Source organism: Anneissia japonica, unplaced genomic scaffold (assembly GCF_011630105.1).
Source record: "Anneissia japonica isolate Jap-2015-1 unplaced genomic scaffold, ASM1163010v1 scaffold483_len1788099_cov177, whole genome shotgun sequence".
Taxonomy (NCBI): Eukaryota; Metazoa; Echinodermata; class Crinoidea; order Comatulida; family Comatulidae; genus Anneissia; species Anneissia japonica.
Window position 1 is genome coordinate 493,347 of NW_022682587.1, and position 13,501 is coordinate 506,847.

Here is a 13,501-nt window from a genome sequence, read left to right on the forward strand (position 1 = left end):
TTGGGGGAGGGGGGGGGGAGAAGGTGAAATGGGGAGGGGGCTCGATGATAAATGCCTCATTCTTGTGAGTATTTGCTCCACATGGCCTATGGTCTTATAGTCCTTAACCGAGAAGACGTGTTCTACCACCAGAACCATTAGGCGGAGCGCTGTTACAACCGGCGCCGATTGGGTCAATCGACTCGCCAACATTTCAGGAAGTTTCAGTTAATTAAGAGTGAAAGTATACTCAAGTAAACTAATATATCATTATTAATGTTTCATTATTCTGCTATTGCTTTCGAATTAACAGTTGCTGTGTATGCTTATATTATCATTTAATTATTTATATTATAGTCATGTTTATTTTATGTCAACCACTGACAAAGACTACCGGATATAGTCAAAATATTCGTTACAATATGTTCTAGTTTTAGCTTTCAGTTTATCTAGCTTACGTTATATGAGTATTTATTACCATTACTTTCAATGTTTAAATTCCTCCCTTAGTTTTTGATGTCTCTTGATACCCTGACTGCGCCCCTACACCCCTATACCACAACAGGGGAATTTTGTGGTCTCCTGGCCCCAGCTATGAGCTTGCTTTGCTCGCATTAATCCCACGTTGAATCAGACCGTGCCGCCGCCCGTCACTACATTTTTCTCCAGCTCCTCCTCCTCCTCATCATCATCTTCATCATAACTATCAATTTTTGTAGTAAAATATAGGTAAAAACCAATAGTGGATTCAAGGGGCCTAGCCGCCCCCCCCCCCCCCCCCCTTAAATTTTTCAAAATAATAACAAGTCTCATTAAAGGGGATTATTCAAATGAGCAATTCAATTCTACCTGGTAAATATCCACTTCTGTTTTTTTGATAAATGGGGATTTTTTTTCACATATGATTAGTTTAATATTTAAAAACAATTTACGAAAAATCTAAAGATCACAATAAGGCTGAATACAAACTTAAGAACCGACCAATCAGAACAGGGCCGTGGATACACGCATGTCCCACTAACACACGTTTACGTATGATCGTATTCTTTTAAGGTGTAACAATATACAATGGGGTGATGCTTAGCAGAGGGATGCATTCAATATCTTTAAATCACTTGTACATGTTTTCTTCAATATATTTTTTCACTCAATCTCTTCTTTTTCTTTTTCGAAGTAAAGACCCTCATTGATTTATTAAATAATATACTTTATTTGCATTTTGTTTTACAGGATGTGTTCATATTCAATACTAATATTTTTGTTTATATATAATTCTACTGCTGTTCAGCCACACGAAAAGTAAATATTCATTAGGATATCATATTTCTCTACTAAGGGCTCTATATAAAATCGTATTTTCGGCTAACACTTAGGGCCTACAGAAGTTGGTGTAAACTAAAATGATTTATCAGTCAGTGACGTCATCACTTTTATTTTCACTTAATTTTCCTATCCTCGACACTGATCACTAAGTCGATATAGTGCCTCCGATACACAAAACAGTGACGTGTGTTTTAATGACTTCACACACTACTTGATAATGTATTAGTTTTTGCTACGCTATTTTTTTTATATGGTGGCAAATTTGCGGAGGAGCCAACAGCGAGTCGTCTGATTAACAACTATTTTGTTTTATCGTACGACATTGTTTACAAGAATGCTTTAATATTTTTTATTAAATAACAAAGTGTTGTATTTTCCTAGATTTATCTATTAATTGTGTTTAAATTGTTATTAAAAGATAAAAGAAATTTTCCAAGACGGAATTCCTAATTATCAGATTTTTGATAATCATTTTGTTTAAGGTTTGAAGTTTCTAAATTTGTACATTGGTAGGTTTGTTCTTTTTTCTGTTACATTTGCTACAGTATACGTCACAAAATGCTCGTCTGAAATTATAATTCATTGCATTATATATCACAGGATTTACCGATGAATTTATATAAGCCATGAGATAGAATATATACAGTGGTGAATTGTCTTTTGTAATATATTTGAATTGGCCTAATGCTCTATATATGTAATATGGTGCAATACAAACAACATAAACCGTTACAGTTACGAATGCTGTCAGGAAAACTTTCATTTCTGATTTATATCTTGGTGGTCTGGTCGAACTAGCTGCTGCAATTCGCGACTTCCGCAATGATATCAGCATCGCCGTGTAAAGAGCTACTATGATCACAATTATCAACAAAGTGAGAGCTCGTTTTATGTACCACAGAATTGCAAGATATGATCCGTCACGTCTACAATATGTACGAAAATTCGGCAAAATATTGACAGCAATGAGAGGCCAATGAACTTCTTCGGTTATTGTATGCGTCGCGACCAGATACGGAGCATTCCAAGACAAACATAACAACCAGATGATGCCACATATCTTTATCGACCTTGAAAAATTCCTAAATCCACTTTTTTGGAACTTCAAAGGTCTGCAGACTGCCATATAACGTTCAATGGATAGCCAAAATATTGTGGTAAGCGCAATTGTCTCTCCTGTGGTAGAGACGAAGTCATATAGTGGACAAACCCAATTCGGCATTTCACCAATGTCATATAAATCATTTACCGGACTTTTGAGATAAGAGTTCCATATCAAAGCAGGTGAAACTATCAGAAACATCGTATCAGCTATCGCCAAATTTGCAAAGTAAACGTTAACAGGTGTATGCATGCACTTTTTACTTGCTATCACGATAATTGTCATTACATTACCAATGATACCGATAGTAACCACGATCGGCATAATGATGGAGATGATAACTTTGTCCAAATCCGTATACAATAACGATTCTATCGTAATGTTTTTATATGATCCGTTATTGGCACCTGGCATTCTGACGGAGAAAGCAGTATTGTTTTTGCTGTAGAAACAACACGTAAGATGATTTAGACCGTTTAAATACTTTGCTAAATCAATGATAATTATGTTATTAAAGATAACAGTCTAATAATAATAATAATAATAATAATAATAATAATAATAATAATAATTAAAATAATAATAATGATGATGATAATAACTAGACTTACTATGTCTGTTTGAACAACAGAACATAGGGCTTTTCCCCATTGCTTTAATGAGAAATGAAGTTGAAATTGCAACAAAAAGAAAAGTCGTTAATAGGTATAGAGTAAAAAGAGTAAAAAAAAAAAAAAACCACGGAAAAATATATATAATTTTAATGAAGTGGAGAAAATGAAGTGTGAAAAAAAAAACGAAAACCAAGTTCACTGAGACGTTATTAGTGAGACTTGAACTGTGAGTGCAATGGTAATAGCGAGTACATTGTGACTCACAACTATTGCGTGCCATATGAGCCGACCTTGAATAGGAAAGTGCATTTTCAGTTCATAGCAATTCAATGACTGAAAGCAAAAATTGCTCATGCATATCACGGTAGTTTTGAGTTTAACCCAGCTGTAACTGGTTTAAGCGCTTTAGAAAACGCAAATTGCGTTTAAATAATTTAATCAACTGTCAACAAAAAATCTTTAAATGGTCCTCATATCCACAACCTACTGTGGATCGTCACCAAAATTGGATCATTTCTTCATTTCACCATGGAAAACTATTCTGCAAAGTGTCATTTTTATCCATCTATAACTGGGACATAAGCAATTTAAATGACCCTCAAATTAAAACCCTAACCTGGATCGTCCCTTACACATAATAATATAGTCTTTGTAACTTGGATTAAACTTTTTCCGAATGTTTCATTCAGATCAGTTGATCCGTTTTCGAAATATGGGTCTGGGACGTTTTTCTTTAAATGGTTCTTAGATCCACACCATACTGCGGATCGTCACAAAAATTTTATCATTTAATTACTCGACATTGACAAACCGTTATACAAGGTTTAAATTATACCCATTGATTTTTTTTAAAGAGATATTTAGGTCTGGGTCCTCAAAAATTGAAATGACCCTCCAATTTACACCCTTGACTGATTCGTCGCCAGCACATAATAATTTCTTTCTTGTAACTTGGTTAAATTTTTCCGAATGTTTCATTCAAATCAGTTGATCCGTTTTCGAAATATGTGGTCTGGGACGTTTTCCTTTAAATGGTCCTCAGATCCACACCATTGCGGATCGTCACAAAAATTTAATTATTTGTTTACACGACCTTTACAAAGTATTATAGAATGTTTCATTTAAACTTTTATTTTACACCCTAATTTACACCCTTCACTGGATCGTCACTAACACATAAAAATGTCTTCATTGTAACCTGATTAACATTTCTCGTAAGTTTGATTCACATCAACTGACCGGTTTTTAAAAATATCCGGTGTAGACTGTTTGACCTTAAATCACTTTAATTTGTCCTCACACGCACACCCCACCATATATTGACACTAAATATTAGGAGGCACATCCTTGATATATGGCCTATGCTTCGGCAAACACGGAAAAATTATGGGAAGGGGGAAGTGACCAAAGTGACGGCCAGAAAAAAACAGTGCAAAAAGATAGGAAAAATATATGCAAGAAAAAAGAACAAAAAAATTAGAACAAAAAAAAGAGGCTTTTCCCAGTACTGCTGGGAAAAGTCAATAATAAATAATAAATAGTAGTACTACTCCATGTAGTAGTAGTACCATAATGCTTACCTTCCTGTGAGTATTTGGTAAAAAAAATTTTACTTCTCTGTTCTCTTTTTATCGATACTTCTAAATGAAAGACGACAGTAGTTTCAATTATATATATAGTATTTATTGTTTTGCCGAATGTGTTTTAAGTCGATTGCTGTTTATCAACAATTCATATGAAACTGTTGCAATATGATAATTATTTTATTTCAGGTTTGGATTTCATCATAACTAATTATCGTAGGAGGAGCACGTGAGCGCAACACTAAAGGCCAGGTCACACCTACACCGATAACGATACCGATAACGATATATCGTTGCCTTTGCGGTCACACCTGACCACAACGAAGAAAGATCGTAACGTGCTTCGATCCATTCATAGAAAGTCTTTTGATGTACTTTTTTTGCAAGGTTTGCCTATGTCTAAACTAACTCCGGCTATAATAAAGTTTATTATAAAATTGGAAATGTTATTATTGTTAAAAAAAGTATAATCATCAGGAATTATTACATAATTAATGTCGAAATATTGAATCCCAACACGATGACGTGTATTTCAATACTTGGAGTATGTATTATACTTTCTTATCTGAGATTAATCAGTGGACCTTTCGGTTGTTAATGAATAAATAAGGATTACTACTATGAACATTTTTATTGATCTAATCTACGTAAATTTACTTTCAGAGTTTACAATTAAAGTTAAAGTTTAGATATTTACTTTAAAAAATATATATGAAATAATGTAATCGTTAATGTTTATAATATTTGGTAATACCCGTATTTAAATTAAGCAAGAATATTGAAGTATATTAAATACAGGCCAATAGCTCTAGATTACAGTTAAATATGTAAATATGTATCGTTATATATATATATATATATATATATATATATATATTTATTTATGTATGTATATATATATATATATATATATTGATATATTTATATATATATATATTGATATATATATTGATATATATATATATTGTTATATTTATTTATGTATATATATATATTTATATATATATTTATTTATATATTTATTTATATATTGATATATATTTATTTATATATTTATTTATATATTTATTTTTGTATTTATATGATATATATATATATATTTATTTATTTATTTATTTATTTATGTATGTGTATATATATAGATATATTCATTTATGTATGTATATATATATATATTTATTTATATATATATATATATTTAATGCGGCAATCCAACTATCGCCCACTATCTCATCATGAACGTCAAAATAGGTATTTGGAATGTTTGAAGACAATAAAAAGGCGGCCATATAAACGGAAATTAAAGCTAGTTACACAGGAACTGGCAACGCCTACACAAGTAACAGAAACATCGACAACATAATTACTCCGATAAAATGTGTACAGATGTATTCCAATGTTTCCAACAGTGTTTGAGTCTGCGTTCTATGCTATTCAGTTGTGGTACATTATTCTGTGGCGAATACTCTTAAAAAGCCAATATAATAAGATTAACATGAGAAAAAATGTTTTCTTTTGTTCAATTCAGTGAATTATTGGAGGAATTACATAAAGTTACATAGTAGGCATGTGCTTATGATGAGATCTAGATCTGCCGTGGTACGTTTACCATAATTTCTCCTTTCTTACTTCAAAGTCGATCGGCAGTGACACGTATAATAAGAGCTCTTTTCTTTCTCACGTCCTGAGCCCAGTGACGTATCTAGAAGTCTTAAAATGGGGCTGCTGACTGGGGGCGCGAAGGTGAAGTGTGTGGGGGAGGGGGGCCTCGATGATCAGTTGATGGGCGCTAATTCGCAAAATAAGGTGATTTTAGGTGATTTTGAACTACTTGACCGTGATTTTTTGGGGCGACTTGGGGAGACTTGACTACCACGGTGCGTCAACCGTCAAACCTCCTTCCTATCATGCATCCTTCAAGATGAATTTTCAGGCTCCGGAGGAAAAAAAAACTTGTGGTATGCCTATTTGTATAAATGGTTTTTCTAAGACACAAACATGGTGTTGACGAAAAACTCGGAAACGGTTAATGAGATACAGAGACTTAAATATGTAAAAACTGGGAGAAAATGTGAGAAAAAGGGTGGTTACGCCAATTTCTCCTAGTTTTTAAATAATCAAAAATCTGGAGCTCATTAACCGTTGTCAAGTTTTTCGTCAGACACGATATTTGTACGTGTCTCGGCTTTATTGAAAAAAATTGAATTTAATTGAATATATGCTGATCGGCAGTAAATTGCCAGTAAATAAACATCACGAATAACTAATATTACGTTAGTTGTAATATCAATAAATAGCTCTTTGTTTGGCGAGACTTTTTTTAACCTTGTCTCGTGGGTAAAGTAAATATTATTTAGCAAATAATTTAGCCAAAAACATCCAGACAACCAGAAGAGAAAATGAAAAATAAAATAAAATGTACTAATGAATATACACCTGTCTCTTATACACATCTAGATGTGTATAAGAGACAGGTATATCGCGAGTGGGCTAAAGTAGTCAAAATTCCCAGATAGACTAGTTAGGTTTCTCCTGGTTTCTTAAAGCTAATTCGCCTAATCAAAATGCTGTAGCCTTATTGGAGAATTTGGCTAGTTCTGAATTGCTGGCATGACTAAGCTATAGCATTAAGTGTAATCAGGTGTAATGTCTGAAGCCATATTGGTTTTAAACAGGCCTACTGTATATTGAGTAACTGTTTTTTACACGAAAGAAACATGTAACCTAATACATTACAGCTGGGATTGAAGTTAAATGTGGAATGGTATTAAGGAAGTTGAGTGGATCCAGAATAGGACCTGTCTCTTATACACATCTTATATATACAGATGTTTCTAGGCCTAGCCTAGGCGGTGTAGGATCATTTCGGCCCCTGGTCGACTAGGCCTAGGCCTAGGCTAGGCTAGGCTAGTAACTGAAGCTACAGCCTAGGCTAGGCCTACTACTACTCTAACCGTTTTTATAGACAAGAATCACACTCACCACTCATTCCAACTCGGCGGCAAATTTCTTGCTAAACGTCTCTTTTTTGGTTAACACTTTTGCAATCAGCATTTGATTTTCATACAAGATAGGCCTAGTGTCTGAACCTCCAAAATCAGGCGCTCAGTTTGATCATCCATCGCGTCGCGAGTTCGGTCAACCGGTGTGTGTGAAAGTTGACTACAGTACTTTCATCTTCCCTGACTACCCTCATCTGATTGGCTGATACGTTTATCGTTGCCGATAACTATAAAAAAAATCGCTTCAAAAGTGATTCGACCGATACGATAACTTTATCGCTCACGATAATCGTATCGTTATCGTTATAGTGTGACCACTTCCATTAATTTACACCACATCGATAATTTTTATCGTATCTTTCTGCACCTATCGGCCTTAATTCATATCATACATGGGCCTACAAGAAGCGTCTGTTTTTTTTTTAAACTTCCTGTTATTAAATTAGTTTTCCACTGTGCTTACGATTTCATTGGTCAAATCCTTCCTTATTTAAAAATGACTTAATAATCGCAATTACTGTATTATTTTTACATCAAATTTTTAAAGAATTTTTAAAAATTAAAAAGATACAAGTTCATAGAGAAAATAATTCAGGCATACTGTCTATTGGTCAATTCCGGAGTGTCAATCAAACATTAGGCCTACAACTGACCAATCACAACGGACTTTTATAATAATAGCAAGGAATACGCGCATGTCCCACAAACACATGTTTGTGTATCTTTACGCTTTCATTTTGTATTAGTATAATACCCAAGGGATGAGGATTAGCTGAAAGATTAATTTGTTGACGATTTAAAAGCATAGTTAAACTGTTGACCTTGGATTTTGAATAAACTGTTAAGTACAGTAGGTTAACTTTCAGGTCCAATGCACACCACTGGAATGTAAGCTTTCTGAATATGCCTTTTGTTAAAATACAGAGGTTATTCAATTCATATCATTATTGGACGTTTTTTATTGTCCTTATAACTAGCATAAAGAACAGTATAGTCCCAAGGTCACTTTGTCGTAAGTTTACAACAACAGAAGACGCCAGGAAAAAGGTAGGACAGCACGTATCTGTAAGTGTTGCATAGATTGTGGGTTGCATCAGATCATTATAGCTAAGGTTGTCTCTCATAACATTCTGTATATCGCGAGTGGGCTAAAGTAGTCAAAATTCCCAGATAGACTAGTTAGGTTTCTCCTGGTTTCTTAAAGCTAATTCGCCTAATCAAAATGCTGTAGCCTTATTGGAGAATTTGGCTAGTTCTGAATTGTTGGCATGACTAAGCTATAGCATTAAGTGTAATCAGGTGTAATGTCTGAAGCCATATTGGTTTTAAACAGGCCTACTGTATATTGAGTAACTGTTTTTTACACGAAAGAAACATGTAACCTAATACATTACAGCTGGGATTGAAGTTAAATGTGGAATGGTATTAAGGAAGTTGAGTGGATCCAGAATAGGACAGGCAGGAACATATCACCTTTTGTTTAAACTCTCACAATTGTCCATCCATTACTAAATTATTCAATTTTAAAACAACTGCCATGCTTCTGTTAATTATGTAGGCTTATATATGTATTGTTTGAAGGTTTGCATATTGCGTGTTTATGTCTGAAAATATGTAAATGTATAGCTATACAGTATGTACATTACTTTTTTATAATTACATCCAACATGCAGTTATTAGAGTGGGTTATGAATACAGTGTTGTTCTTTTTTTTTGTGTATAAGTGCTACATTAGGTATGCCTTTTAAAGTCTATATATAAATATGACCAAAATTTACCTACAACCCCAGACACATGCAACTGTCAGCAACACGACTGTTACAGCCAACGACAGCAAATGGGGTCCCGACCACACGATTTGGAACCAGAGCAGTAAATAAAGATTAGTACTAGTTAATGCATAATTATATGGAGTGGGTTCAGCATAAATTTTCAGATTTTCATAAGTCATGAACACATGATAAATATCTAAATTTCCAATAACATAAACGGAGTAAATGTATACAAACCATGATTACTGAAACGTGTTACCGTAAAAAACTGTTTTAGAATTTGAATTGCTTTGTTAAGTGTGCTAAATTATTAGTTTGAAAATTAAAAAATAGATTTAATACTAATAGAATGTTTCTTACCTAGCAGTAACTAACGTACGGTAAGTATTGCAGTTTCTATATTATTTTGATTTCCCTGGTAATCAATTTATTTTTATAGTTACAATTTAAAACCTATTTTGATTGGTTTGCATTTTATGGGAAGTTGATATTTGTTTCGTCATTTTAAACGAGTTCAATGTTTTATATATATATTTTTTACGTGTTTGATGACAGATATCTTTAACCATACTTTATGAAATCTTACTAAAGCCGGCCGGGCATTCACAGCGCCCGACGGTAGTCGGCCGGTGCGATTCTATGACGAACGCAACGTCACGACGCGCGCCAACTTCTGATCGCATTAATTGATGATCCGTCCAGGCTGCCAACGGCAATCAGCAGACGGCGTCTCATTGGATTCGTAGTACGACCATCGTCGTCTCAGTGAGTGCCCGGCTTAAGGTTTACTTCAAAATACATTACAAGTTATTCTTTTCTTTTTTAAATTTTTCTAGAGCATTCATGCAAAGAGTCCTATTTAAAGCGTCATCAATGTTTATCCACTGACCCGAACTATAACATTAAGACAATATCGTAATTCTGCAAAGAAACCGGGAATTTCACTGAACAATACAAGACTTGGACAACATACACCGTACGTAATGCTCTCCAATACAAATAATAGCAATAGAATTTGGGAAATAATTCGCGGTCAGGATCCATGCATGGTCCCGGTGTATCAAGACGATTCCGGGTTTCCATCTACTCTGGTTATATCGAAGGATGGGAATTCGAGCTATCTTCGAGCGATTGTGTTCGGTACGGATTCGTCTGTCACAATGGATATATTAGAAATTCCATCCGATTGTGATTTTTCCGACGTTTCCTATGACCAGAAAGAACATTATACGTCTAGCCTAACTAAAAACAAAGTTTGTGATTTACCCGAAGTCTTTACGAATAAACAACCACCACCCCCAAATCCTGTTGGTGTAAATCGAAACGCGATTTTTCCTGAGGATCATTCTCAAATTGGAAACACAGTACACAGAGGGCTCAATGGCACCACCGCACCGAAAAACATGGCAAATATCTTTGAAGGCCCAACTCCCGCGGGCTATGGACAAACTGGAAAATCTCTGATGCTCCGTCGGCTGCTAGAACGTGAATCTAACTACGGTTTAGAATACCATCAGAAACCTTTACCACAACAAACATTAACGCATTCTAGGCCTCTAGTGAGCATGCACACAGGCGTCTCATCTAAATACTTTTGTGACGATATTAATCTTGCGAGACAATGCAATGGAAGTTCTTCCGTAGATTGGAGAATATTATCTACTGACATTTCTATGCGTAGTAAAAGCACAGGAGACGAAGATAAAATCAGTACAATAAGCGAAGGTGCCATAGGATTGACAGCACACCAAAAAGAGTCCACTCGAATGCGGCAATCCAACTATCGCCCACTATCTCATCATGAACGTCAAAATAGGTATTTGGAATGTTTGAAGACAATAAAAAGGCGGCCATATAAACGGAAATTAAAGCTAGTTACACAGGAACTGGCAACGCCTACACAAGTAACAGAAACATCGACAACATAATTACTCCGATAAAATGTGTACAGATGTATTCCAATGTTTCCAACAGTGTTTGAGTCTGCGTTCTATGCTATTCAGTTGTGGTACATTATTCTGTGGCGAATACTCTTAAAAAGCCAATATAATAAGATTAACATGAGAAAAAATGTTTTCTTTTGTTCAATTCAGTGAATTATTGGAGGAATTACATAAAGTTACATAGTAGGCATGTGCTTATGATGAGATCTAGATCTGCCGTGGTACGTTTACCATAATTTCTCCTTTCTTACTTCAAAGTCGATCGGCAGTGACACGTATAATAAGAGCTCTTTTCTTTCTCACGTCCTGAGCCCAGTGACGTATCTAGAAGTCTTAAAATGGGGCTGCTGACTGGGGGCGCGAAGGTGAAGTGTGTGGGGGAGGGGGCCTCGATGATCAGTTGATGGGCGCTAATTCGCAAAATAAGGTGATTTTAGGTGATTTTGAACTACTTGACCGTGATTTTTTGGGGCGACTTGGGGAGACTTGACTACCACGGTGCGTCAACCGTCAAACCTCCTTCCTATCATGCATCCTTCAAGATGAATTTTCAGGCTCCGGAAGAAAAAAAAACTTGTGGTATGCCTATTTGTATAAATGGTTTTTCTAAGACACAAACATGGTGTTGACGAAAAACTCGGAAACGGTTAATGAGATACAGAGACTTAAATATGTAAAAACTGGGAGAAAATGTGAGAAAAAGGGTGGTTACGCCAATTTCTCCTAGTTTTTAAATAATCAAAAATCTGGAGCTCATTAACCGTTGTCAAGTTTTTCGTCAGACACGATATTTGTACGTGTCTCGGCTTTATTGAAAAAAATTGAATTTAATTGAATATATGCTGATCGGCAGTAAATTGCCAGTAAATAAACATCACGAATAACTAATATTACGTTAGTTGTAATATCAATAAATAGCTCTTTGTTTGGCGAGACTTTTTTTAACCTTGTCTCGTGGGTAAAGTAAATATTATTTAGCAAATAATTTAGCCAAAAACATCCAGACAACCAGAAGAGAAAATGAAAAATAAAATAAAATGTACTAATGAATATACACAGCGTATGGGATGGTTAAATGCTTTAAATTTATATAATTAGGAAGAAATATACATATCTTATTTTTGGAGATTTTAAGGTAGCGGTGTGAGTATTAAAAATTAAGAAAAACTGTTATATTTTTCTGAAATTATTTCTTGGCGACGGGTTCCATAATTGGCCAAAACAAGGTATAAAATAGTCTCGCCTTAAGAGTGGCTAATAGTGGTCAAGTAAGTCAAGTAATAAATTAATTTTGACGCAATATACAACGCAGCTTGTTTTCATCCTGAAATTCGTAACTGACTCTATAGATTTTAGTTAGAAATATTGTAATTTATTTATATCTAGTAGTAGACTTTAATTCCTTTAAAAGTTTTATTAGAAAAAGAATCAAATGTTCAATCAAAAGAATCAAACTTTTTACAGAACTGTAAAAAGTCCAATGTTTTTTAATAAGTACGTAATTCCGGCAAGGAGAGTCCTCTGTCAAAAATCATGATGGCAAATACAGACAGCGGATAAATATAATAATAACATTTAATTTTGAAAGCAAGTACTATTGCAGCCGATTCATTCTCATTATGTTTGCAAAGTAATTGTAAATATACAGACGTTGTTATTTATGAAATAATTTTAGAAATGCTTAGCTAGTGACGTTAATGGACAAACGATTTTTGTTGTTAAATTTAAGGCATGTGCTTGCTAGGTATCAGGCCTTGAGAATTATTAAACTAAAACAAACAAAATGATACCAAACATGTTGGTATTTGTAGTCAGATCTTAGTTAAGAAGTACTGTAGACGGTGATTTCAGCCATAAATTAAAGCCGATAACCTATAGAGTACGGTAGATGTTTATTTATTATCGGTGCTTTGATTTTAGATGATTTTCTTGTTACGAAGAAAAGTACGTCTAATAAAGGAGATATTTAGCTATTTAAAGAAAGTAAGAATATGGTGTGTTTTGTTATGTCTTGGGTTATGTCACGTTCCATTACTACTTAGCAACAGAATAAGAAATGTATTTTCCCCACGTAAATTGGAAAGTTTAGGCTATAGTGAGTGCACAAGAGCCAGACGTGTACACTGGATCATTTTAAGTATGCCTACGTGTTCCAAAAAAAGACAAACTGTGTTGGACCAACC

The 13,501-nt window shown here is 34.4% G+C and overlaps 2 protein-coding genes across 3 annotated transcripts; one reads left to right on the forward strand and one right to left on the reverse strand.

Moving 5' to 3' along the window:
- Nucleotides 1-1,103: 1,103 nt before the first annotated feature.
- LOC117100391 (5-hydroxytryptamine receptor 1-like) lies at nt 1,104-4,649 on the reverse strand. Its single transcript, XM_033240449.1, has 2 exons — nt 4,599-4,649; nt 1,104-2,846 (listed from the first exon to the last, which is right to left on the reverse strand). The coding sequence occupies exon 2, from the start codon at nt 2,816-2,818 to the stop codon at nt 1,796-1,798; it is 1,023 nt and encodes a 340-aa protein (XP_033096340.1). The 5' UTR covers nt 2,819-2,846; nt 4,599-4,649; the 3' UTR covers nt 1,104-1,795.
- A 3,880-nt stretch (nt 4,650-8,529) lies between these two features.
- On the forward strand, nt 8,530-12,335 carry LOC117101232. Of its 2 annotated transcripts, none has more exons than XM_033242295.1 (2): nt 8,530-8,650; nt 10,212-12,335. In XM_033242295.1, the coding sequence occupies exon 2, from the start codon at nt 10,359-10,361 to the stop codon at nt 11,301-11,303; it is 945 nt and encodes a 314-aa protein (XP_033098186.1). In that variant the 5' UTR covers nt 8,530-8,650; nt 10,212-10,358; the 3' UTR covers nt 11,304-12,335. The 2 variants fall into 2 exon arrangements, with proteins under 2 accessions (XP_033098186.1, XP_033097406.1); XM_033241515.1 differs by having other exon boundaries at nt 8,551-8,668.
- Nucleotides 12,336-13,501: the final 1,166 nt, after the last annotated feature.

What these genes read in the sequence shown, in the direction of transcription:
- LOC117101232 (XM_033242295.1), top strand. Translation starts at nt 10,359, where the DNA reads ATGCTCTCCAATACAAATAATAGCAATAGAATTTGGGAAATAATTCGC.
- LOC117100391 (XM_033240449.1), bottom strand. Translation starts at nt 2,818, where the DNA reads ATGCCAGGTGCCAATAACGGATCATATAAAAACATTACGATAGAATCG.